The sequence below is a fragment of the Sceloporus undulatus genome, chromosome 4 (genome assembly GCF_019175285.1).
Source record: "Sceloporus undulatus isolate JIND9_A2432 ecotype Alabama chromosome 4, SceUnd_v1.1, whole genome shotgun sequence".
In the NCBI taxonomy this organism is placed as follows: Eukaryota; Metazoa; Chordata; class Lepidosauria; order Squamata; family Phrynosomatidae; genus Sceloporus; species Sceloporus undulatus.
The window spans coordinates 61,990,730-62,017,919 of NC_056525.1; the positions used below are offsets into that span (position 1 = coordinate 61,990,730).

The 27,190-nt window shown below is 41.7% G+C and overlaps 1 protein-coding gene across 1 annotated transcript; it reads right to left on the minus strand.

Moving 5' to 3' along the window:
• Nucleotides 1–2,200: 2,200 nt before the first annotated feature.
• BTG2 (BTG anti-proliferation factor 2) lies at nt 2,201–8,648 on the minus strand. The gene is made up of 2 exons (XM_042462619.1): nt 8,249–8,648; nt 2,201–5,183 (listed from the first exon to the last, which is right to left on the minus strand). The coding sequence occupies exons 1-2, from the start codon at nt 8,412–8,414 to the stop codon at nt 4,846–4,848; spliced, it is 504 nt and encodes a 167-aa protein (XP_042318553.1). The 5' UTR covers nt 8,415–8,648; the 3' UTR covers nt 2,201–4,845.
• Between the last annotated feature and the right edge of the window lie 18,542 nt (nt 8,649–27,190).

Genomic DNA, 27,190 nt, shown 5'->3' on the forward strand with positions numbered 1-27,190 from the left:
GGCAACTAGAGGGGGAAATTTAGTAAACCCTGCCTTAATAGTATATAAAGCCAAAACAATGGCACAGTTTCTATATGGGGCAGAGGTTTGGGGCACCACATGTAAACCAAACATAAACCTGGAACCCCCTCAGAATTACTTCTTGAGGTCGTTGCTGGGCCTCCCCAGAGACACACCAACTGCCATGCTTAGATTGGAAACCAACATGCTTAGTATAGAAAGCTTTATAGATAAGAGAATTTTATGTTACTGACTTCCAAAAAATGTTTGATAGAACTGAATAACAGCATGCCCAACAAGAACTGGGTACATCAGGCCGCGCAATTAATTATCAAATATGGAATTTCATTAGCTGAAATTAATGAACTCCAACTGGAAGCACAGATAAAGTCTATCAAGAACATAATAAGTGAAACATCGATACAAAAAGATCTCCATACTGCTTATCTGTCCCCATGTGCCCCCCCCTAAACTATAAACTCAAGAAGTTCTGTATTTTCCCAGACTATTTTGTTAGTTTAACATTTGCAAATTTACGGAAAGCTTTTACCGAATTAAGATTAAATATGATGGATACAGCAGAGATGGAAGATATAGAGGTATTCCAGCAAAAGAACGTACTTGTGTATATGGTTGTCAAGAGGTAGAGGACCTTGTTCATTACATGTTATTTTGTCCTCTCTACCAAGAACCAAGAGAAAGGTTCATTACACCTATAACAGAAACCAGTCCCAGTCAAAACCCACAGGATATGATTTTTCATCTTCTACTGGACCTGAATAAATATGTAACCTGGAAAGTAGCTTTGTTTGCCTTAGCAGCTAAAAAAATCAGGCACAAGTATATAACAGGGATAGCCATAAACTGTAAAGGTGATGACTATATTTGACAAAAATTTTAACCCATAATGACAACTGTTGTTCGTTTGTTTAGAAATTCTATACCAGATACGAGACACTCGCATTTTAGATATAATTTACATGTATTTTTACATTGTTATATTGTTATATGTATTGTTATATTGTTGTGCTGTGCAATGACCTTTGGTCAAAAGCAATAAAATTGAATTGAATTGAAAATGTATTCGGGGTAGCCATGCTGGCCATATATAAAACAAAATCCAATTGTTCTTTAGGATTCTGTGCCCTTCATTCCTGGCACACCTGGAACATGAACCAGGGCTACAAAGAGCAAATGCGGGTCCTGGTGGGTAAAAAATTGGTTCTCAGTTGGCAGACCAACTCAAGACAGGCTAGTATACATGAGACAGGCTTTATGAAATCCATCTTGGGTCTCACAACAGGTCTCTGCTTCCATGAAATTAGAGATCTCACAGGAGCTTGGAACTCTCAAGATGGGCCCTTCTCTAACAATAATTGATGTGAACTTTATATAGACCTGCCTCCACATACTAGTCATCTGGACCAAAGAACTGAAAAAGTGGGTATCAGAGCCGCATTCACAACAGCCAACACACACACAATGTATTTAGTATGCAGTCTGAAACCAGTGCCTTGCATACCAAATGCCCAGAGGCTTAACTGATCCTGAAAATCGGAACTTGCTCTTCCTACTCTCACCAGATCAAAATTTGGGGCTGCTTCAGCAGAAGACAAAAGCTTACACAACAGTCAGTTCCCAGTCCTCCTTCCAGACGTTGGGCCCTAATAATTTGTTTGAGCTTTCCCTCACCCCATTGCCCATGACTACATCAGCTCTATGGCTGGCACAGTTCATTTCTTTCCTACTGGTGTCAGCAAGAAAAATAAAGGCAAAGCCTCTTCATGAGTACTAAAGCGGTGGGTTCCCTTCCCAAGTGTGGCTTCAGTGTTATTATCTATTCTGCCATGGACACCCCAGCACCCTGGTAAAATTGCTCATTGTTGTGTTTGCATTCAAGTTATTTCTGACTTCTGGCAATCCTAAAATGAATTTCCCAAGGGCTTTTCTTGACAGATTTGTTCAGGGGTGGTTTGCTACTGTTTTCCTCTGAGGTTGAAAGAGTATGACTCCCCTGAGGTCATCTAGTAGGTTTCCATGGCTGTGCGGGAAGTCAAACCCTAGTCTCCTGTAATCCTAGTCCAACACTCCCACCACTGTTACAATACTCTGGCTCTCAGGACTCCTCTGCCTGCCACAAAATGTCCTTTATTTAGAAGAAAGATGTTGGGACCGTTTTTGCAAAGAACGAGCCAATGTCTCAGATCTTTCCAGCAACATACTTAAATTGCTACATTTTTATTAAAGTAACAAAAGTGTACATTTCCCAATATAACTGTACATTTTGCATATAAAAACACTATTGTACAATAATCATCCCTCCCCAACACAAAATAGCTTACGAACTTTGTTACTATTTCCACCAGTTATGAAACTAGGTCCCGCTCAACAGTCCAGCTCAAATTTTGCTAACGTTTTTTGAAAAGGGGGGAGAAGGACACACATGCTTATTGGCTGTTTCTAAGACACAGTTCTTCAGCACTGGTTGGGTCAGGCTTGTAATTCAAAGGCAACAAAGAGCAGACATCAATTCACAGCTTTCACGTGCACAAGTTACAAAACAGATTCTGCCCAAATTTGGTTGTCTGTGCTAACAACAAAAACAATCTTAATACTAGATTCCACGCCAGATAAAATAGCAGGATATTTGGTGTTTCCTCATCATCCCTTCATATCATGGATGTTGGAGAGGGAAAATAAAGGAGGTGGATTAAAAATTTGGTTGTTTTTTTCTCTTCAAAACACCCTTTGCTGTTATGGAGGGAGTAAGATTAACAAAGTAATTTTAAATAAGAGTTGTGTTGATCATGCCAACCTGGCAAGCCAAGCAAGTTGCTGGCATTTGGGGGGGGGGGGGGGAGTAGAAGCAGGGTGTGTAACAAAACAAACATTTTTCCTGGATATGTTACAATTCCTATTCATATCAGGTTTTTAATGCATCAGATAAGAAACAAAGCTTCCAGGCAGACTTTGAACAGAAGCATTCTGTGGAAGGGGAAACTACAGTGCAGAAAGTGTTTCCCTTGTAATGCTGCCAAATATTGCACAATTATGCCAACGGAGTGGCAACACTTTTTTTTAAACATATAGGGGACACTTGAGTGCTTTGCAACCACTGTATTTATTGAACGGAGGTTTTGTGCCTTAAAACAAGAGCTTCACATATTGAACTGGAAGAAATTACTGTAAATGATTCACAGATGGACTGGTGCAGCTGCAAATGTTTTATGTTACAAATCTGGGAATACAATTCAGTTTACCTGTGCAAGCCCCACTAAAATGAATCAGAATACTTTGCAAGAGTATATAGTTAATCCTCTTGTTTAGTGACCCATTCATTTCGGTGTGGAGCAACTTTATGGCAGATTATTTTTTAAAATATATGTGTTTCATCTATTCTGTACAAAAGGCCATCATACCTCTTAAATGCAAGGCTTTGGGGGGCGGGGTTAGAATTACTTTCTCCACATCCCCAAGGCCATGCTGGCTGGCAGATTCAAGAAGCTGCAGTCCAAAATACATTACCCAGCTCTACTTCAGTGGTATGCCATTGTGGCTGTCTTTTCCTAGACATTCATGCTCTGAAGCACATTCTAGAATTCCTATGAGCTGTGATGAAGAAAAAGGATTTGTTGCTGCAAGGACAGGAAACTGTCCCATAGAAACTGTTCCTCCTCCAGAGCGCCCAAATTTTAGGAAACATATTGCACAGCATCTGAGAACTCAATTCACAAAAGGCAGAGGAGGAGCAGCTTTGGGGATGAATGAAAAGTAGGACAAAAGCCAACCACACCATATTATCCAAAGTAGAGCCCAAAGGGTGCTGCTGTTTTTAAAAATAGAAAGCAGTTAAGTGCCCTAGGTTTTGTAATCACCTCTCAGCAGTTATTGGCAGCATTGTCAGGAATTTTAAAAGGCCAAGATAAAGGCAGTAGAACAGACAAAAGCCTGGTAAAGGCATTTTCCCAGCAGGTAGATTTAGTTCATTATTAGCCTGGCCATTGCACTTTGTTGTTTAGAGCTGACCACTAAAAGTAACAGGCCACACAGCTATGTAGCCCAGATCTTCAATCTCTTTACCAAGGAAATGTCCCTTCTAATTTCAGAAGCCACACATTTAAATGTAAACTGGGTTTTTGGATGAGCATGAAACACAGGATGAAGTGCAGAAAGAAGTCATGATTTTGTGCAAAAAATGATGGGCTGGCACTTAGAAACCCACCACCCAATGGACCAAGGAGTGGCTATAATTGTGGCTGGGTGCTTTAGCAAAATCCTTCTCCCGTGACAAAAGTGGAAGAAGTTGTTCATGTTGGGACCGAAACTCAAGTTGGTGATGAAGCAACTCCTCAGTGTAAGAGAGAGAAAAGAGAGCTTTTGAGAAGAGAGAAGCACCATGGCTAGAATGAGGTCATGACATCCCAATCGATCTATGTGGCTGATCACTGAAGTACTACCATCCTGGCACTGTGGCCTATAAATTCACAGTTGTCATATTTACCCCATAGTGAGACGTTGCTGAAAAGTGCTGTGCCCTGCCCCACCCCCAACTTATTTCCAACCCTGCATTTCCCAAATAGGCAGATCAACCTTCCAGAATTGTCATCCAACACTAATTAGGTAGATATTGGCATTCTTTTTTAATTAACTTACAAGCTTGCAACAGCTTTATAAAGGCACCTCAACACCACTCCACAGAAAAGTGGTGCCTGCTATTGGATTTCATTTTGAATTTTTTCTCTTTTTTAAAAAAATATAAATAGCTCTTCATTTTTTAAAAAATACATCCTCAGGTGAGGTATACAGTAGCCCAGGTCTTGGCAATGTAAAGACAACTGGGAGTGCTTAGCTGGAGACTGTCATCATGTAGCTTTTGGAAGGGCTGGTCCGCCCCAACATCATCTGATTTTTGCAGGTGAGCATCCCATAGGAGCTCACAGGTGCTGCAGATGCTTCATAGAGAACACAGATGGAGCCATCCTCACCAATGCGGTAGGATACCTCATAAGGGTCCACCCACAGTGTGAGTTCACTGGGCAGGAGTTGATATAGCTGCTGGAGGCTGAGTCCAATCTGGCTAGCTGCCTTGCTGATGATAGGGTCCATTTTATGGTTGATACGGATACAGCGGTAGCCAGAGCCTTTGAAGGGTTTTTCAGGGAACCAGTGATGTTTGTAATGTTCTGGAGGGGAACAAAGAGAAATACCAAGATGGATAAGTAAATATAGTAAATTATTGCTAAAGGAGGCAATCTAATGTCTTTGGCAAAGTCATTCACAGGCTCAAATGCTTGTATTTTCCTTAGGGTTTTCATCCAGTTTTTGGCATTGCACTGAAGCCAACTTCTAGCTCCCTTGCTCTAGTAGAAAATTCTACCAGCCACTCCACTCTTTCTTATATAGGAAGAGACTAAACCATGGTATAATGAAAGATTTATTCCAATAAATTATTCTGCTCAGGACAAAGACCTTTCATCAACAATTCAGCTACTTTTACCAAGGAGAATATTACAGTGGGATAAAGAGATCTGTGCACTGGCAATTTCCTTTTATCAAAAGCGATAAAAATCTGCCGTGGATGCACACTATATAGTTATAGCAGTTTAATGCTGCTGCTAACTGTCATGGTGAGACACTTAAGAATGCTTGTCTAAGGACTTCTGTTACCCTAAAATCAAAGGAGTGTAGTAGCTTAGAGAATGTTAAGTACCTCACTACATTTCAAATCCCAAGCTTTCAGACAATGGAACTGTAATAGTTAAAAGTAATGCCAAACTTCTGTTAACTGTGAAATATCGCTATATTCTTACAAGCCTGGGCTTGAGGAACTCAGAAGGTTTAAAGTGACTGCATTAACTAGAGCACTTCACTAATTACTGAAAGCTCCTTAGCAGACAATGCTATTAGCATACAGCCCCGGCAATCCACTCCTCTTGTACCTAACTCCAAGCAGCATACCACTCTATTGTGTAATCAGTTAGCTTAGGAAACCTCTTGAATGGTATTAACTATTGAGTAAAATCCTAGTGGGGGTAAAGATTCAGAGAGAACTGTCAACTGAGACTCCTCACAGTTACAAGGAACAGGAAGATATTATGGCTGGAACTCTTCACCCAGTTGCCTGGTGGTAAACCCCAGTGAATTCAACTAAGCTTACTTCTGAGTAGACAAAGGATGGTTTTGGCAAGAGCAAATCTCTATGTTTTCAACACAGAAGTGCACACACACCCCTCACTCGCACCTTGAGGAAGTGCAAGACCAGACTTGAGTGCAACATTAAGACGTTCATGCAAATTCAGAAAAGAGCTTTGTGGCACCTTTAAGACTAACAGGTTTATTTCCAGATGCACTTGTGAACCACAGAAATCCATGCTAAAATAAACTCATTGATTTAAAGGTGCCACAAGGTTGTTTGTCAATATGCTGGAACAGACTAACACAGCTCCCCCTTCAAAAATCGCTGCCACTTTTGATCCTATTTGGTTCAGACAAAGCCACCCCATTCTCAAACACCCTGAGAAAGGGATTTCCAAGGTTATAAGTCTCAGGGTCCAACTGGTAGTTCTTCTACGAAAGTCGTTGACCATTCTGCTCTCAACTACAGTACTCCCATTTGTGTTTGTCCAGGGCCTGTGCAAAAAGGCTTTCCAGTAGACAGTGCCTGCCTTGGCTTTCCTCTTTGACAAGAACAAAGAACTCTTGCTTGCATGCTCCCCCTCTCCCTGTAACTGCTTTGTGCCCAGTTTATTCTCAATGCCAAAGCAATAGTATACTGTAGTATAATACCTACCAAAATCCACAAAACAGCAATACTGTATCTTTATTTGGCCTACCAAAATGAAATTTTTGGATGGCCAAATAAAGGTTACAATGTTTGTGGATTGTACAGTAGATGTTATTCTACTTTGCTATATGCCCAAACAGGGTTACCCCTGAATATGTTCCACACCTGTGTTAGTCTGTAGAATCAGTACAGTATGTAGAGATCTTGTAGCACCTTTGAGACTAAAGAAAGAAATTAGCAGCATGAGCTTTTGTAGACTTCAGTCTCCTTCCTCAGATGCATTTATGTTCCATATGTGCAATAGTCTGTTCATTGTTGGGTCTTGGAGAAGGAGCCCTACTTATGCTTTCCAATACGAGAACAGATTATAATGCAAAATACAGATTTTTTTTAAAGTTGCCAAATAAAAGGTCCAGACAGTTAGGTTTACACAAGTCCAAGAGACTAGTGACACAAATTGTTGGAACAGTTTGATAAAGCTTTCTTTTTAAAAAAAATCTGGTGGGGAGGAGGGTCACAATCTGCCTTGTAGGAATGAGAAAATTATCCAGTGTGTAGTGGTTTGAGCATTGGACTAGGTCTCTGGAGAAGAGGGTTCAGATCCCAGGTCAGCCATGAAATCCCACTGGGTGACCTTGGGTAAGTCACACTCTCTCAACCTCAGGGGAAAGCAATGGCAAACCTCCTCGGAAGCAACTTGGCCAAGGAAAGCTCTATGAAAGGTCGCCCTAAGTCGGAAACGACTGGAAGGCACGCAGCAACAGCAAGAGTATGTAGAGAAGTCTTGTAGCCCCTTTGAGACTCACTGAAAGAAAGATGGCAGCATGAGCTTTCCTAGACTTCAGTCTACTTCCTCTGAAACGCATCTAGGAAAGCTTATGCTGCCAACGTCTTTCTTTCAGTGAGTCTCAAAGGGGCTACAAGATCTCTCTCTATATTTATTATCATTATCATTATTTTTATTATTGTATCCAAATGTATCCGAGGATGGAGACTGAAGTCTAGGAAATGCTGCCAACGTATTTCTTTCAGTGAGCCTCAAAGGGGCTACAAGAGCTCTCGAAATAATAATAATAATAATAATAATAATAATAATAATAATAGCAAATGCATCTGAGGAAGTAGACTTGTGTCTAGGAAAGCTCATGCTGCCAACTTCTTTCTTTCAGTGAGGCTCAAGGGTGCTTCGAGACCTCTCTACGTACCGATTCTACAGACTAACGCAGCTATCTCTTTGAATCCTCCAACAGCAAGAAACATGCATTTACGTTATTGTTTTTACCTTTTCAATCTGGGGGTGTCCTCCATGTTCTCTGGAATATCCTAAATTGTACGGTGCCCGGTCCTGTTTTGAAATGAGGACCTCTATCTGGCCCCCCTGGGGAGGGAGCTGGGGCAAGAAAACAGCGGGACAAAGCCCTCTTTCACCCCTCCACCTGATCCCCCAGATCCCTCCCTTCTCACCTGTGAGTGCCTCTTCCAGAGCCCCGCTGAAAACCTGGAGCTGCTGCTCACTGACGCAGCCTCGGGTCCGGAGCAGGCTGGAGACGAAGCCCACGGCGGCGGCGATCTCCGGCACCATCTCCGCCCGGCTGCAGTGGCTGCCATTCCAGCGCTGGACTTGGCTCATGACTGGCTTAGGAGGGGAGAGAGGGAGGGGGGTTTCAATTTTTAATTCTTGTTTTTCTTTGGGGGCCACCCCCGTTAAGGCTCCGGAGTAGTGCTGGGGTGGTTATCAAGAAACGCAACGCTGGAACTGCTGCTGGTGGTGATGCTGCTGAGCACTGGTCCAGCGGAGTCGCCTTTCGCGTCCGCCTCTGCTCTCCTTCCCTCTGCTCTGCTTTGGACTAGCTGGGCAGGGGCAGCCGCCTGGACTCTTAATACCCTTGGAAACTCAAGCGTCACCGGCCCGCCGGCTCCGGATTGGCTGAGCCGTCCCCGGGTATGCTAATGAAGTTGTGACCTCAGCAGGGTGGAAGTTGTGACGTCAGTACTCGGAAAGAGCTTGGGGGGAGAAAGAAAGAATGAAGTCAGGCTCTGGGAAGATAGGCAGAACAGCTGGGAGGGAAGAGGAGGAGGAGGCATTTGGCCAAAGGGCTATTTATAGGGCATTGCCTAGTAGGGGAGCCGGAGCCTTAGCTGGGCGTAGGAGTTGGAGGGCTGGGCTGCTCATTGGCCATGTAAACCCACTGGGTGGCCTTGGGCAAGTCACACTCTCTCAGCCTCAGAGGATGCCAATGGCAAACCTCCTCTGAATTAACCTTGCAGGCGGGGGAACCAGAATAGGTTTGCCTTAGGGTGGTCAGAAGTTGGAAATGACTTAAAGGCACACAACACACACATTCAGCAGGGAGGGGGTTTCCTGCTGGTAGTGACCTTGGGCAAGTCACACTGGAGACCAGGGTTCGATTCCCAGTTCAGCCATGGAATCCCATTGGGTGGCCTTGAGCAAGTCACACTCTCTCAGCCTCAGGATGACTGACAAACCTCCTCTGAACACCTCTTACCAAGAAATCCCCATGGCAGGTTCACCTTCGGGTTGCCATGAGTTGGGAATGACTTGAAGGCACACAACACCCACATGGGGAGGTCCTCCTGGTGGTGATCTTGGGCAAGCTGAACTCTCAGCCTCAGGGGAAAGCAATGGCAAACCTCTGAACAAATCTTGCCAAGTAAACTTCATGGTAGGTTTATCTTAGGGTCACCATAAGTCAGAAATGACTTGAAGGTACACAGCAACAAATCTTCAACCAGTATGGTAATAACTGGCTGGGGAGTTTTGCGAACTGGTGTCCAAAAAAGCAGCTTGTCTGAGCTTTCATTTATTCTGGAGTTCCATTCTGGCTATTCCCAAAATAACTTGTTTACCGACCACAGCCTTGAGTCCTTTGGGCTACCATAGCTATCAAATGGCCTGCCCTGTTTATTGTTTGTGGGGAAAGGGCCTGGGGCAGCCATTCCATTGCAAATGGCAAGCTCACAGGAAAGATACTGTTCCCAATTGCCTGTCTGTCCAGATGTTGATTTAAGTCAGTGTGGTGTAATGGTGTGAGTGTTGCAGTGCAGCTCTGGAGACCAAGGTTTGAATCCATGCTTGTCCACACAAACTCACTGGGTGACCTTGAGAAAGTCACTCTCTCTCAGCTCTCTGAAGAAAACTCAGTGACAGGTTCACTTTAGGGTTGCCATAAGTTTAAAAAATGACTGGAAGGCACAACAACAATAACTATGTGATCAGTGCCTATACCTATGTGATCAACACCTATAAAGCCAAGTACAGGGACAGTACAAAATCAGGTGAATTCATTTGCTACATACCAGACCATTTTTCTTGTTAGCAGGACATATGCTTTATGTACACAGCCCTAGCTTGTCCAACCCTCATCTACTTGGTATAGACAACAAAACAGCCATGTATTGTGAAACCTTGGGTGATTTCATCCAGGTGACAAAGAGGAACAAAGGCAAAAACAAGAGCAGAACACACAAGATTTGCTCCTGGCTAGATATCTACAGGACTACAGTCTCCTGCCTCAAATTCTCTCTGGCTTATTTGCCACTACACCTAACTCTAATAGAAGACAATTGCTTTTATAATCAACAGTCCTTTGTAAAGACTTTTGGTATTAATCAGAACCAGATTTAGAAGCAAGAGCTGGTATTTTTAGGCATTCAGTAACCGTTTGAATCCACCATGTGCGTGGGACCTGTAATGTTGCTGTGTTAACAAAAAGGCTGTCTGCTTTCAGTAAATTTTACTGAAGCTGATTTCAGTGAGGATGAAGAAGAGGGAGAATGTGTCTGTGAACTATCTGCACTCATGTTCTGATCCAGATGCTGTGTTGAACAATCTGAATTCTGAGACACATAGAAAACAAAGTTTGGAGCGCTTTGTTAGACTATCTTGGCCACTGGTCATGCTGGCTGGGAAATTCTTAAAACTGCCCCCCCCCCCAGCAAAAAAGGCATTTTTTCCAATTTCTGGTTAGAAAGCAAAAATACCCTTTCATTCGTTGGCACCCACTTGTATCAGTTCTGTTTAAAACAGTTAAATGGATCACTGAGAAATATTATATTTTGTTCTCACTCTGTGCAGTCAGAACCAACTCAAAATATTTTTTTAATAAAATTCCAATGGTATTCCCATTTTCCTTTGAAGAGTGAAAGAACCCTTCCCAACTGATGGTTCAGAATAAGGCTGGCTCTGTTTCCAGCATATCCTAAGTTTTCAATGGGCTTACTGTTGCTGTTTTCACAATGAGATCATAAAGGTTCCCAGAGGATTATAGTGAATAATAAGTAAGTGCTTAAGGTCATCTGGAGTGGAACACTGGCAGTCAACTAACATATGCAGCCACACCTACAATCGGGGCAAGTTCAGATTTTCAGAACTTTTTGGAAGAAGTTACAAGTTTCTGATTTTGTGTACTTTCAGAGCTACTGCAGGTGGGATCTGTGTCAGTCAACTGCAGGTCAAACTCACCAAGACAGGGCAAGGGAGTAGTACTCTTGCCTTCCCCATCCATCTGCCATGACAAAGTATCCGCATCATTGGATTGGAGGAATCAAGTAAATCTCTCACTATAACCAGCTTTGTCTCTGTAGGCTTTGCAATAAACCAATGGATTAAAGTCATTTAAGAGCTTTTTTTTTATTTTTAAAACACTGGCACACATGGAGTGACATACATGGAAACAATTGGAGTCAGACAATGAACCAGTTGAGGGTTACTTCTTTTTAGGTTACCACTTTGCTACCAGCATGCTCAAGCTGGGCTTTGGAAAGGGTTTTAACATATTCTCATCCAAATCTTCTTCTAAAACATGTGCAGTGCATCTTTATGTATGCTTACTTGAAAGGCCTATTGTATTCAACAAAGTTTATTCCAAGGTAAATGTGAGCACTTTGTGAGCACCATAAAAAGAGGAGGGAAAAATAATTCCTGTAATTCCCAAGACTGCCATCTTCTGCAGTTTAATTGTAAGTATTAAAATCATTTTAGGGTGCATTATTTAATATTTAAGGCATTTATTATCCTTTCTGGGAGGCAAATTATAGGTGATACTAAATGGATCTTTCATCTAACTGCAGAGTATTTTTTCAAATACATGTTGTACCAGATTGGGGGATTGGGTTAATACTTAATTAGTTCAGAGCAAAGCATGGAGGGGGAGTAACACACTTTTCTAACATGCTGCAGTCCCAAGGAAAACATCCTGTTATGAAACTAGTATTGCCTTGGAAGGAAATCCTCTAACACCAGTTTTAGATGCCAAGTTGCATTTAATGTCACATGTAGTTTGACATGCAAATCCAGGTTGGTTGCTGTTCAATAGCTTCTAATCCACCTATTAGTTTTTCATTCTTGTGCTACCCTCTGTCACATTGTTTGACTCTTCATCAGGCTTCTTTATTTACCACTAAAATCCAAACTCCTGTCTTGTGTATATCCTTGAGTTAATCTAACTTATTTTCTATATCAGGGTGGGCAAAATATGGAGTTCCAGATGTTTCTGGACTACAGTGTCCAACACCTTTGGCCAACATAGTCAGTGGCAAAGAATGCTGGGAGTTTGAGTTTAACATCTGGAGAGCCACCCACTCATCTTCCAAACACATTTCAATGTCTGCATCATCTGTTTTAAAGTTATGTAAGTCATCTATGGTTAATATTTTTGTTTCCTGGGGCCCATTCCCACTGGGGGGAATAACCCGCATCCATATCAGGCTCTGCAACAGGGAAAACCTCAATTCCAAAAGGCTCCTCATCCCCATTATAAAAAGGGGGCCTGTTTTGAATGGTTGGGGGGGGGGGGGGTTGGCACGCTTGTCATTCCCATTGGGGAAGACAAGCAGCCACCCCTTTCCTTCTCCCTCTCCCCCTTCCTACCTTAAGATCCAGCAATCCAAGGGTGGCAGAGGCCCCAGGGACCCCATGGGTCTCCCTCTCCACTGCCACCCTTGGATTGCTGCCTCCTCCTCCTTCCCTCCCTTCCTCCCCTGGCCTCCCTGCCTACCTGGTTGCTGGAGACTGGTACATTAGGAGGAGGCTGGGGTGGAAGGAGAGAGGCAGCAGGCCTGGAGGACGCAGGAAGGAAAATGGAGGATGCACATGCATGCGTGCGTGCATACCTCCGTCCTCCCAGTTTGCCTCTCTCCCTTCCATTGCGGGGGCCCAGAGGCAGGCCAAGAGTATGGAGACATGCGTGCACGTCCTCCATTCTTCTTCCTGCAGCCTCCAGGCCTGTTGCCTCTCTCCTTCCACCCCGGCCTCCTTCTAATGTAGGCCTACTGGGGCAGAGAAGGAGAAGGAGGCTGGGCAGCAGGGAGCAGCATGGAGATGGAGGAGGAGGACCAGAGGAGAGGGTTGTTGCTGCTGCCGCCGCCAGACCCCAGACACCAACACCCAGGTAGGTAGGGAGGCCGGGGCAGGAAGGGAGGGGAGGAGAAGAGGAGGGAGGGAGGAAATGCCGGTGACAGGGGCCATTGCAGCTTCTCCTGCCATTTCCCTGTCACTGGCAAAGGATGCAAATCCACCAGTGGTTTCCACTGGGATGGATTAATTTATTTTACAATAAAATGATTCATCCAAAAAAAAAAAACACCACTTTAGAAGTGGTGTCAGGAAACCTTGGGTTTGACCTGCATTTCCCCCTTTGAAATCAATCTGATAAAGATCAGGATCAGGATCAAATGGGAACTGGAGTCATTTACCTCGAATCCTGCTACGATTTTTTCATAGTGGGAATGAAGCCTTAATGTTCAACTCTAAACTAGCCTTTGCACTTTCTTCTTTGACTTTTCTCAGTAATTATTCCAAGTCTTTGCTATTTTCAGTAGTATAGTGTCATCTGCATATCTTAAATTGTTAATGCCTCCTTCCTCCACATCGAAACCTGCTTTATCTATGATAAGTTCAGTATATAAGTTAAACAGATGGGATGATAAAATGAACCCTTGCCTGACTCTCTTGCCAACTGAAAACCATTCCTTTTCTCTGTCTCTGGTAGTAGCCACCTTGTTTTGAGTATTCATGCAAGTAATTTAATAACTAAAAAGAAAAACAACTTCTGTTCAGAAGGTTGTTAGAAATTCCCTTTTTATCTTTCTTTCTTACCTTACAAAATCTGTTGAATATTTGTGTGCACTTTCAGATCAAACCAGCTCCAAAACCTGTTTTCCTGGAGGGTGAAAATAACTAATTGTAGCTGACTGCAGGTTTGAGTTTCATGATGACAGTGTAATTTTGCTTCTGCTTACCAGCTGAACCAGGTTTAAAGCTGGCTTAGCTAGAATCATGAATAAATATCAAAGATAATATTTGGCTTTCAAAATGGGGCCAGAATCCAGTGACAAAAGGTCAGGGCACCAGGCTTTAGTGTATTGGAGCCCTGGTGGCACAATGGTTAAATGCCTGTACTGCAGCCACTCACTCAAAACCATAAGGTTGCGAGTTCAATACCAGCGAAAGGGCTCAAGCTCCACTCAGGCTTGCATCCTTCCAAGGTCGCTAAAATGAATACCGAGATTGTTGGGGGCAATTAGCTTACAATTTGTAAACTGTTTACGGAGTAGTTAAGTACACTGATAAGCGGTATAAAATGTATTTGCTATTGCTATGTCCATCTGTCTTACTTAACACATGCCAGTTTACTGTGCATAGGCAGCCTCTCTTTAGAAGCTTCTTTGGTTTAAAATATATGCATGTATATATAAAGCTGAGAGATATACTGTATTAGCACACAAGTGAGCAGGCTGAGGTCACCTGGTTAGCCACTCCACTATGTTTAAATATATTTAAACTTTAGCACACGCAAACTGTATGCAGATCTTTATTTCCTGTCTTTGGGGGATGCCTTTCCTCTACTTTGGTGATGAGTAAGTTATTGTCCATTAGACTATTAGAAAATTAAAGTCAGGCAATGTCATAAAATGTTAAGACAACCCACCCACCCCCAGACAGACAGACATGGATTCAGGCACTCACTCTCTCATTGTTCTGATGTATATTCTATAGTTCCTGGATGCATTCATTTAAAAACTGATTATTTTTTTTTAAAAAAGCATTCATCCAAAATTGCAAGACAGTTTACATGCAATGTGTGTGTAAGGATATTTGTTCTTAGGGAGTTGTATATACAAGCTGCAACCTTATAACAACAAACAGAAGATTGAATAAATATGCTCAAAATAATCATCAGGTTTGTTTATTTATTTATTTAAAGGATTTATATCCTGCCTTTCTCCCAAAATGCGATTCACAGATAAACAAAGTAGTAGTAGTTAAGCGTGTATTTTTAAATAGAGATATGAACAAATTTTTGCTGACATTTAAAAGACAACAAACTTTGTGCCAGGGCCTGATAATCCTGACTTAATGATGCTGACGTTTAAACTACCCACATCACTAGTCATAGGTCTTTATATTAGTCCTGCAGGCTGCTCTTCTGCTCTTGCAAGCAGCATGAAATGCAGAAGCTAAACGAGTGAAGCTTTCAGCACATTTCATTATGTTTATTTCTGTGCCAAGAAAAGTTTCACTGGGCTGATTCTCTGTGTTACGCTGCAGCCCAGAGACACATAAAAGGGCCCCAGAAAAAGGGTGATTTGTATCACTTATTTTGTCAGTATGGTGGTGGAGAAAACATTTGCATAGTTGTTGTTGTTTTTTTAAAGAGGAACTTTGCATCACCTTTGCTACCAGGAAAGGACTCCTCATTCTTGTCTCATAAAATGAGACAAATAAGGGCGATGGATGATAATGACAGCATTGTCTCTGCCCAGGATGAGTGTCTCAGCAACCATAATAATAATAATAATAATAATAATAATAATAATAATAATAATAATAATAATAATAATAATTATTATTATTATTTATATACCGCTTTTCCAGTGATCAAATAAGAGCTTGTCATCTATACAGATCTTCAAAATGTGTCTTCTGCTTATGCAACTTGATCATTGATTCAACATTCAAGGCACTTAATGTTATTGGCAGCATTAAAGTGATCTGCATTAAGATCTTTGGTGAAAACACCCTGTTAATCATACACCATGATAAGATATTTTTTATATACAGAAGGAGTTATAATGCTCACACCCTAGTTCTCTTTGCATCTTCATCTTCCTCCTCTATAAAAATCTGGCAGAGAAATATCGAAAGAGGAAGATATAGTTTTCCCACTGAAAAGTACCCAAGAGAATGTACTCTTAACTACTTGTGTTGTGTTTGCCAGGTTTCTTTACCGTCTATTTCACATGTATATGTACATCACTTGATTATTCAGCCCTTGGTTGACTTGAAACTGAATGTAATAACTGGAATCATTATACAGCACTGTGCTGCAGAGCAGAGTTAGTGGATTAGAAAATTCTGGCCATTATTACTTTTTAACTTTAGCATGTGAACTAGTGCTTGATACCGCAATCATCAACTAAGCATGTTTAAGTTATTTATTACATGTATATCCCACTTTTCCTTCAAAGAACTCAAGGCAGAATACATGCCTCTTTCCTTATTTTTAGCATCATTTTAGCATTAATGTGAGGTAAGTTAGAGTCAGTGGTTGCATCTGCACTGCAGAAATAATGTAGTTTGGCACCACTTTAACTGTCATGGCTCAATGTTATGGAATTCTGGGATTTGTATTTTTGTGAGACGTTTAGCCTTCTGTCAGAGAGCTCTGGTGCCACAACAAACTACAGATCCTAGGATTCCTAGCACTGAGCCATGGCTGTTAAAATGGTGTCAAACTGCACTATTTCTGCAATGCCAATGCATCTAGTGACTGGTGCAAAGTCACACTACAAGCTGTGTGTGTGTGTGTGTGTTTGAACCTGTCATTAGCAGTCCAGATCTTTGCAGTATTGTATGCTTCAGTGTCAACCACTGATCTGCATGTTTGAATGAGCCACTGAAGGTTCAACAAAACTTTCATACACCTTTACACTGCTTTCCCACAAAGTCAGTTCACATATTTGTGGGCAAGTACGAGATACTGTAGGCTATATTTCAGAGGAAGGAACTGGCAAAACCACCTCTGAGTATGAAATTCATGGGGTCACTATAAGTTGACAAGTGATTTGAAGATAGGTACGCAAGCACTATGCCAACACCCAACAATGATGGCCTATTCTAAGGCATTTATCACACAACCCCCATTTTCACTGTGACTGCATTAATGAAGGGAATTTTGGGAGCACTCCCTATTGCGTGTCCTTTCATTAGCACATGTGGACTGTTGCTGGCTGTTTGTGCTCTATTCTGCCCTCAACTTTAACCCTGCCTCCCTGCCCTATGCCCTGCTCTGCATGCCTTGTGTATGTGTGTCTGTTTTTCATTTGTTTGTTTGTTTGAATGCAATTCCCGAGTTTTGTGAATGCGGTTTAACTAAACTAAACTAAAATTAAAAATAAAAGAAGGTGGGGTGGAAAGGCTGTTCTAGAATAGCAATGGGAAGAGGAGGAAACACTGATACCACATGACTGCACAATCCCAAAACTGCCACAGGAGCAGTGTTGCCAACAAGCCTCGAAGATATTCCCTGGAATATTTTACCAAAATCCCTGGAATTCCACAATATTTACCAGAATATTCAGTCAAAATCCCCAGAAAGAAATTAATTAAATTCCCCAAATTCAGGGGAATTCCCCAGAAATTGGCATTGCTGCACAGGAGTAACTTATTGCACCTGAGAACTAGTGCTATACCAGTGCAATTGGGAGCGTATTGATGGGTATTTCCATCAATGGCAAAGTGTGGGCTAACTACACTTCCAGAATAAGGCAGTGACAAGAGGGAAACAGCATCATGTAATAGGTATCACCAAGGGTGCTATTATCAAACTTTTGTGGTGGTTAAAAAGCTGTGTATGATAAAGTCCTAATTCTATTTAGATATAGAGAGCTGTTAATTATGCTAGAGAGCCAGCATGATATATTGGTTTGAGTACTGAACTATGACTCTGGAGACCAGGGTTTGAATCCCCGCCCAGCCATGGAATCCCAATGAGTGACCTTGGGCAATTAACGCTCAGTTTCAGAGGTATGCAAAGGCAAACTTCATCTGAACAAATCTCACCAAGAAAGCCCCATGACTGAGGGTACCTTAGGGTCACCATATGTTGGAAACAATGTGAAGACTCACAACAGAAATCCATTGGGCTATGGGTTCTTTAACCTGCAATCTGTGGACTCCTAGGAGTCTGTGAGTGGGCTTCAATGGATTTGTGAACTAGATGGATTTTTAAGGCAAAAATGTACTTTCTAAGTCTTCATGGTAAAGTTTTCATTCCATGTGTATGTAGTCTATGTAAAGGAAATCTGTTTACAAACCTGACAGATAAATTGTATCCAAAATTTTATATTTTTCTGAGGAGAGGTCCTTAGCATTCATCATGTTCTTAAATAGGCCTGTGGCTCAACCACTAATTTAACCTAATGTTTTCCCCTCCAACTGGAAGCCGGTCTCAGACTGAGGCCTTTCCCATATCTTTTTAACTAGAAATATCAGACACTGAACCTGTGAGCAAAACATATGCCCTGTCTATGTCCACAGTCGGCACCGGGAATCCTCAAGTAGATCCCAAAGGAAGACCTCAGCAGTGGTGTGGGGGCCATGTCCTGGCCAGCTTGGAGCCCTGACTTCAATCCCCCAAAGATCCAGACAGCATTGCCAATTGTAAAAGGTAATAGGAATTGTAGTACAAATCACCTGACAGTCTTAAGAACCAGGAAAGAGATTTGAGGGGTCAAATACTCCAGGGTTTGAAAGAGTTATAAAATGGTGGCTTTTGGTTACCTCACTCTGTAGCCAAGAGAAGATGCTTTGTTTGTGGCCTCCTCAAATGTGGCTCTGTAATTCAGCTACCACTCCTGTTTTTTGAATCATACTTTTAGATTTTCCTTCTCAGTACTCCTGTTCTGCAGCTATTTCATGACAAGATAGACTTGCAAGAGCACTTCCATCACTGTTGACAGACCAGCTGAATTGAGGAGCAACTATAAAGTGTGTCTGGCCATTTGTGGGAGATAATCTATTAAGGGCCCAAGAAGAACACCTCCTGGTATTTTAGACATATGGCTCTATCTTGGAGTCTTTGTAGACAGAAGTGAGGGGGAGAGATGGTGTTGGGGAGATGTCCTTTGAATTTAAAGCTCATATACATTGCAGCTTGCTTTCATTTCTGTGAGAGTGTTGGGCCTCTCTGAGCATCCCAGAACAGTTTTGCAGATTATGTGTTTTATCCGCCCTCGCCTTCACCCTCAACATGACCCATCTTTACAATATCCTTCCTCAACATCTAGCTGAAGTAGGTGTGGAGGATGTTGGAGCCGCAGACAAAGCCGAGCCCATCAGCAAGGTACATGCCCACACATGTTCCTACCAGCTGTGGGTGGTTTCTTTTTGTATCTGATGCTTTAAAGTTTTAATTTGGTTTCCCCACATCTGTTTTTTCAGTAACATTTGGTGTGATGCCCTTTTTTGCAGCTATTCTCAGCGTAGCTAGTAACTGCTAAAAGAGAAAGATAAGGAACTTTGTCTCTAGCTAGTGGAGTGAGATGAGCCCATTTAACCTTTTGATTATCTATGCAGTTCCTCAAACAATAGCACCAGTGGATTATTTTTATTTTTTTAGTTCCCATGGGGAGGCAGCATGGGAGGAAAGCAGTGGGTCTAGAGTTTAAATGGGGGGGATATGTCCAATTCCCCCCTTTCCAGCCTGTCTGTAGGCTGCTACACAGCATGCCCAATTTCTCTCAAAATAGCATCAGGAAGACACATTATGTGCCACTTCCTATAACCATTTTGAGAGGGACTAAAGAAGGAAATTGGAGTGTTTGCACAAATGGGTATATTTTGCATGTTTTCACATATTTGCGGACTTTCTGTGTGATTTGGGGGAGAGGCAAAATATATGCAAACAGCCTCCCAATTATTTCAACTGGGGGCTGAGGGCTCTTTTGGGGAATGGGTGGGTGCTTAAAGGACCATAAAAGTGGGGTTCAGCAGCCACATGCAGCATCCAACACACCCCATGCTCACCCCTAGCTTAAACTCTTCCTATGTGACCATGCTGTTCTGGATTAATCCTCCACATGCTCACTTGTAAGTAAAATGGGGTGGGGAGATTCTGCCATATGCCACATCTTGAATGTAGTGCATAGTTAGTTGTTGTGGTTGCCTTCAAGTCATTTCCAATGTATGTTGACCCTAAGGTGATCCTATAATGGTTTTTTCTGAGACTGAGAATGTGTGACTTGCTCAAAGTCACCTTGTAGTCTTTTATGGCCAAGTGAGAAATCAAGCTTTGATTTCTGGAGTCATAATCCAACCCTCAAATGACTACACTGGCTTTTAGTGCATAATAAGTTAGCCCTCTAGTATTTAGGGCTTTTCCTGATCAAAACAGCAGGTATGGAGATGGTGTGATACTCCTGCCAAACTTCCTCCTGCCATCTGGCTATCAGGGGTCTAATGAGAGCACCTTTCAAAGCTCCTTGCTAACTACTGCAAAGACTGCTACAGTAATGCAAAGGTGGAAAACATGCATCCTGCCAGATGTCTTTGGACTGCAGCTCCCAGCATTTCTCACAAGTGGCTATGCTGCATAGCCTCCAACATTTCAAGAATAAAAACCAGGACTGCTCATGTGGGCAAGCAACATCAGAATGTGGTCAAAATGGCAAAAAGTTGTTCATGAGGAAGAACATAACAGTTAAGAAAGACTTCATTCATTTGGTTTTTGTGTCAGACTATAGTAAAGGGCAAGATTCCTCCTTTCCCTTCTCTCCCCATTGCTGAGTTAAGTGAGTTTTGTACTTTGAACGCAGTTTGCAGCAACTGAAATAAGCTGAGACCCAAAGAAGAAAGTAGTAGGAGGAAACATTTCAAAAAGAGCTGGAAAAATGGGATGACACAGGATTAATTGGGATGGTCCATGCCAAATTAGGACAACTGGAGGATATGATGCTGGTTAAGTCTGCTAGGATTTCTATCTAGAAGGCTACATGGTTCTCTCCTCTGTGGTAGTAAGTTCATTGTCAACCACTCCATGTTTCTGCAACAGCTTTGCAGAGCTGTCTGTCAGAAGCTTAACCCAATAAGATTCTAGCCTCCCGCATAGAAGGTTAAGAAAACAGCACATTATGCAGTGTGACTACAAGCCAGAGACAAATACTTCTCTAGATAAATTATCTTATTGTGGTTGACAAGTTGGAGTGTCATCCTGAGGATGTGCACAAGCCAAGTAATGCTGCTGGGCTACATCTGCTTTCTTTACAGAGGTGCCAGCATTTTTTTAGCTGAATGGCTGAAATGAACTCTGAACCTGAAAACATTTCATGATGGCTCTCAAGTGAGGAAATGATTGCTTCTTCCACTCTTAAATATAGTAAACAGAGGTGTGACTTTAGGGGACATTCTGAGCTAGACCATCCTTACTTAAGTTACCACACAAATGGCTTTTGCAAGAGGAGCTGTTAACTACAGATCTGCCTGGACAGGCCGTCGCAATCCCAAATACACTCCAACAAGAAGAACAAAGACCTAGTGGTAAATTTGTCCTCATATAAATTGTCCCAAGAGGAGCACTCTTTATTGAAAAGAAACAGCCCACTCGTATTCCCAGGGTTGGAGAAACAGTGTTTAACCTAAAATTCCAGAGGAAGGTTTATCCCTTCCCCACAAGTAGACCCCCAATCATTTCTGGGTTCCAGAGCCCTTTTGGAAATGGTTTGGAACCCATATCACAATAGTTGGACATCTTTCTTTTTTTTTTTTTTTTGTTTTTTTTTTTGTTTTTTTTTTGTTTTTTGTTTTTTTTTTTTTTTTTTTTTTTTTGGCCCTATGGTAGTTAATACCCTCATAATCAAAGATACCCGTCATTTCATACAAAATTAGAGAACACAGAGGTCAATCCCCTTGGTGTCTGGTCACTTTGGATGTGAATTCCTTATATACTGATTCCTCATGGGGAAGCTAGAAACATAATAGAACAATTTTTACACTCCAATAGACAAAAAAACCTCTTATACATTTTTGTTTAGATATTTTGGATGTCATCCTGAAAAAAACACTTTAGATTTAACAGACAATTTTTTCTGCAAGTTAAAGGGTAGCTATGGGTAGCCCCAGCAGCTCCAAGCATTACCAACCTGTATATGGCCAATTTGGAATCAATATGCATTACCAATCCTGACAATAATCCTTTTTATGAGTGTTTTCAATATTATGGAAGGTATATTGATGACATTTTCATTGTATTTTCAGACAAATCAAAGGTAGAATCTTTCTTTACTTGGATTAATCAGTGAGTCAGCACATAAATATTCTCTGCAAGTTTGACATTCATGTATTTTTTTTTTTGGACTAGAGGTCTATTCAAAATCACAAGATTGGATTTCGTAATTCCATAAGAAAACGGACCGCAATTCGATGCTTACATTTCACTAGTTGTCATCCTCATCAATTGAAAAAAAAACTTACCATACTCCCCAATCCTAAGATTGAAAAGGAATTCATCATCAAATGTCCACTATGAAATGGCAGCTGACCAATACCAGTTAGAATTAAAAGATAGACTTTTCCTCACACATAGTAAAAGATGCTAGAAACAGAGCTACCTTGAAGGATCGCTCCACGTTTTTCCTTCCCTCAAACAGAAGTACGAACAACAGGATATAGGCTCTTTACCTTTAATCATGCTGCACAGCGGATTAAATATATCATACGAAAACACTGGCATATGTACAGAACATTCCAGCTGTTTCTCAGGCACCCATTATAGCTTTCAGGAGAACTAGAACTCAAAGACTCTTTAGTACATACAGATTTCCAAGTACACACATCAAGAGATAGTTCATGTTTAGAGGACATATAAATGTGGTCATTGAGTTGTTGTAGTTTATCTTTGAACATAAATCCTTTACCCATCCTAAACTAAAGATGCTTTGAGTTGAAATCCTTTACTAATGTAATCGTGAATGTCATCTATGTGATTGTTTGCCCATTCAGAAAATATATGTAGGTCAAACTACCAGACCATAAAAACTAGAATTCCCGAGCAAAAAGTACCATTCGGAACAAAAGTCTGGGACACTACATTAGTTACACATTTTTCACAATCACATCATTCCCCAGAGTCCTTAAAATTTTTTGTAATAGAGCAAGTGAAATTTGGTATATTTAACAGTGACAATAGACAAACTAACTCCTACAAAGAGAGTCTTTTGGATTTACAAGTTAGCATCTCACACACCCAAGGGGTTAAATGAACGCTTAGATTGAGTTCATTCTGTAAGGTTGTGTAATTGAAAATATACAAGGGTAAAGGTGTAATCAATCAATGCCAGTTGAGACATGGGTTTGGAGGACCAGAATATAATCTAAAATATGTGGGACATTGTTATTGATGTGAAAATGTTGGACAATTGACCAAATACTTATTGTTATTTTCTACATATGCCATTTGTTAGATATTAACAACACCAGGTTTAAGTACATCATGCAGCCCTTTTTCAGGCTTATTTGTGGGACTTGTAGACTACAGTTCCTGTTATATACCTTTAAGGAACCATATGTCTTGATTCAGCACCTGAAGCCTATTGTAGAGGCTTAGTATATTTCCACACACACTTTCTGTGTAAATTCACTGAGCATTTTGCCAATTATGCTGCTTATCAGTCAAGCTTAAAGTTTGGAGACGTGGGTAAGCTAATTATTGGTCATTCGCTATTATTAGTCATCTATTATTACTTTTGTAATGTTTACTAATTTGTTACTTTTGTATGCCCAGAATTATGTTATATTTGTAATGGTAGTCTGACAATGACCATGAAGATTTCTGATGAAGACCAACTAAGGTCGAAACAGCCCTAAAAGTACTCCGGAGGTAGCCGTCCTACCTGGGAAGACTACTCATCATATCTTCATCTCTGTTGCTGCAAGCACCAAGGATAAATATTCCCAAAGGACTGAGGAGACTGGGTTGCTGCAGTTGATATATGGATGTTGATTACCAAATACACCACAGAGTTATATTATAGTACCAATATATGTAAATTGATTACTCTTATGATTGGGATGTAAAACCATGTGGATAATACATATGGGTACTTTTTGATAATAGACAACGTCTCGGTCAGATCATTTTATTGTTAATTTACAACTATTGTTGTCCCCCTTTTGTTGGTTTTGTAGATTATATAAGCCTGCTGCTTCTTTTTAGTGTTAACTAACTGGAACATACCATCTGCTCATACTGCAGAAAAAAATGTCTGGCATTGAAATTAACCCAGTGAAAGAGACAGAAGAAGCTCATGATTCTGCAGCAGTTGTTTAGGACAAGGAACACTGGGAGAGCATGCTATTTGTTTTTGGGGAAAGGATGCTTGTTTCAAAACTGTTGCCTGTTTGCCTTGGGGCTCAATGGTAAGTTTTCTAACATAAACAGATATTTATAACCATATTATCTTTCCATCATTATTTCTTCACAAGGAATAACCATGTAACTTCTTGTGGCTTTGAGAAGTAAGAGCCCTGTTGGTCTTTTCACCTTGTGGCCAAGAGCCAATTTTCTGAAGACACATTTGGTCATATAATGCAATCTTGCTCTTTGTGGCTCTAGCTATACTTTTGCTTAATTTTCAGAGGTGAAAACATACAAAAAAGTGGAAAACTTCAATCATAATAAAAATATGGATGTTCAAGACCTGCCCTACCATAGGTAGAGTGAGACAACCATTCAGTGGCAGATACAGGGGAGCAGCTTGGCAGGGTCCCTCCCATGCTGGAGGACAACCACCGGTCTTCCACAGAGACTTTCCTGTACCCCCTAAAACCTTCTGTCGCTCAAGTACAAAGCTGGAATGAAAAATTCATAGGTAACAAAAATACAACAAATTCCACAAAAAGCAGTACATATATTGAAAAACCAAAGAGCACAAAGTACATCATGCAAGCTTTTGAAGCTTCACTGGTTTTCTTCACAGCTATAAGTAAAAATCATGTAGGAGAAGAAAATGACAATGGCCTGTTACAGACGACGCCAAAATAAAGCTGCTCTGGGTCTCTTTGGAGGTAGCTATTTAAATGATGCATGCAGCCTAAGAATTCGAAGCTTCACCAAAGCCGCACTCCAGTGTCGTGATGACTGATCTTGGCTTGGCGCGACTCCGGACTCTTAGACCCATGCATCATTTAAATAGCATACCTCCAAAGAGACCGAAGCAGCTTTTATTTGGCAGTCTGTAACAGGCCAATGTTAGTCACAGCCTACATTTTGTCTCAGATGTTGCTTCTGTTGTCAGATCAGATGGTCTGGTTGGAGGGTTTCAGTGCAGCAAGGCCATTCTCCTTCTTGACCATTTAGGGATTGGAGACAAAAGCAAAAAATACAGGCAATAAAATTTCAAATCCATTAGCCACCAGAGCAATTCCATTGAGATCCAGGTTGTTTCTGTCCTTGCAAAGCTGCATTGCCCTTTTCTGGGCAGAGAACCTTGCAGTTCTCAAGAACTCTCTATATTGTTGCATCTAGAAAAGCTTTTAGGTGCTGTCCCAGCCTCAGATAGTGGCAATGGAAAACCTCCTCTAAGAAATTGACCGCAAGAAAATCCTAGGATAGGTTCACCTTAAGGTCGCCATAAGTCAAAAATGACTTAGTGGAACACACTAATAACATACATACATAAAAACTTGCCAAGTAGAAGTGTCTTACCTTTTGTTGGGAAGAGAGTTAAGTTCCACATTAGCTCCATCAACAAGTTCCCTTTTCAGAGGACAAGGATGTTACAAGTTACATTTCAAATGTAACACAATAGAGTGACAAATACAGTTTTATTGGTAATAAGGACACTTTGTATTTCTAGGTTGCTTGTTTCTTCATTTAAAACAGGACTGAACAAAACTCAGACCTGGGGCCATGTATATTAGAACTGATCTTTTGGGGTTTTTTTTCCCTTGTGCAAAGAAAGAATCCCCCCCCCTTTCCTGCAAGCACCTGGGACGGCAGTTAAACCTTTTAAAGACATTAACAGAGGCCTCTACCCTGTATGACATCCCAAAAAAAGAAAAGGGGGAAAAATCCAGGAGTGACTTTCAGCTAGCTATGGGAAAGGTGTGTTTTTGGGCAGTTCATGAACTGTCCCAAGATAGAAAATAGCTTCCCCCCCACCCCAACCTCACCACAGTTGTGCACTCCCTTACTTTTGAAAGGCTGTTGTTGGAGGCATTTTGACAGAGTTTAGCCACTGTTTTTTCAGTCTTAAGAGATCAAAAAATAAATAATAGTGTAGGCGCACAATGAGGAATGCACATGTTTTTTAACATGTAAAAGTAACAAATAATTACCTGTTTCAAACACTAATAATGGGCAGTAGGAACATGTTACTTTAAAAATGTAACCTTAAACTCTGGTCACTGTATTGGCGGACCCTAACCTATCTGCATTGTTGAACTAAGATTTAGCTGCCAATGCAGTCAGGTTTTTTGTGCGTGGGATGGGAACCCATTATGTCCTTAGCCTCAAGCCAACAAAGTATCTTGGGTGGGCTTGTGCTCTTTTCAGTCCTATTTGTGAAGTGTGGAGCTAAGGAATGGACAACCAGCATATAACTGCCCCAGTGACCTCCGCCGATGTAGTCATACTGGATCATTCCAATCTGTGAGTACTGAGAGTGGACAAGCTGCTGTGTAAGGTGAGGAAGACAACTTGCCCTCTCGACCCTTGCCCCATCATGGCTGGCCGTCCGGGGGGGGATGCATTGATGAGATTCCTTTACGGATATATCGGTGCATCCTTCGGGAAGGACATATTCCATCTTGTTTGAAAGGACGGCGGTTAGGCCAGGCCACTCCTGAAAAAACCTTCCCTAGACCTCCTGGATATGAGGAATTTATAGGCCGTGTTCATTGCTGCCATTTTTGAGCAAGGTGATCGAGGAGGGCGGTTGGTTTGCCCTTCAGCTCCACGCTGTCTGGATGAAACTGATTATCTAGACCATTTCAACCGCTTTGAGGACAGGCTTTGGGGTTGAGACTGCCATGGTTGCTTGACGGACGATCTGCGTCTGAGCATTGACAGGGGGAGTGTGACCCTGTTGGCTTTAGCTCAATACTATAGATCACGGCATCCTTTGGACCGCCTGAGGGGGTTAGGTTAGGGGGGCACTGCTTTGCAGTGGTTCGGCTTCCTCTCGAGGCAGGTCTCAGAGGGTGCTGCCGCCGGGACTGTAGCTCCAGTAAGAGGTACCTCACTGTGGAGGTTCCTCCAGGGGGCTATTTTGTCCCCGATGTTATTTAACATCTATATGAAGCCGCTGGGTGAGATAATAGGAGTCATGGTGCTGGGGTGTTATCAGTATGCTGATGACACCAAATCTATTTTCTCCTATCCTACCGTC

Excerpts from the sequence above, each read along its gene's own strand:
- BTG2 (XM_042462619.1), bottom strand. The coding sequence starts at position 8,414 with ATGAGCCAAGTCCAGCGCTGGAATGGCAGCCACTGCAGCCGGGCGGAG. Across the intron at positions 5,184-8,248 it reads TCTGGAAGAGGCACTCACAG|AACATTACAAACATCACTGG; the intron begins GTGAGAAGGGAG and ends GTTCCCCTCCAG.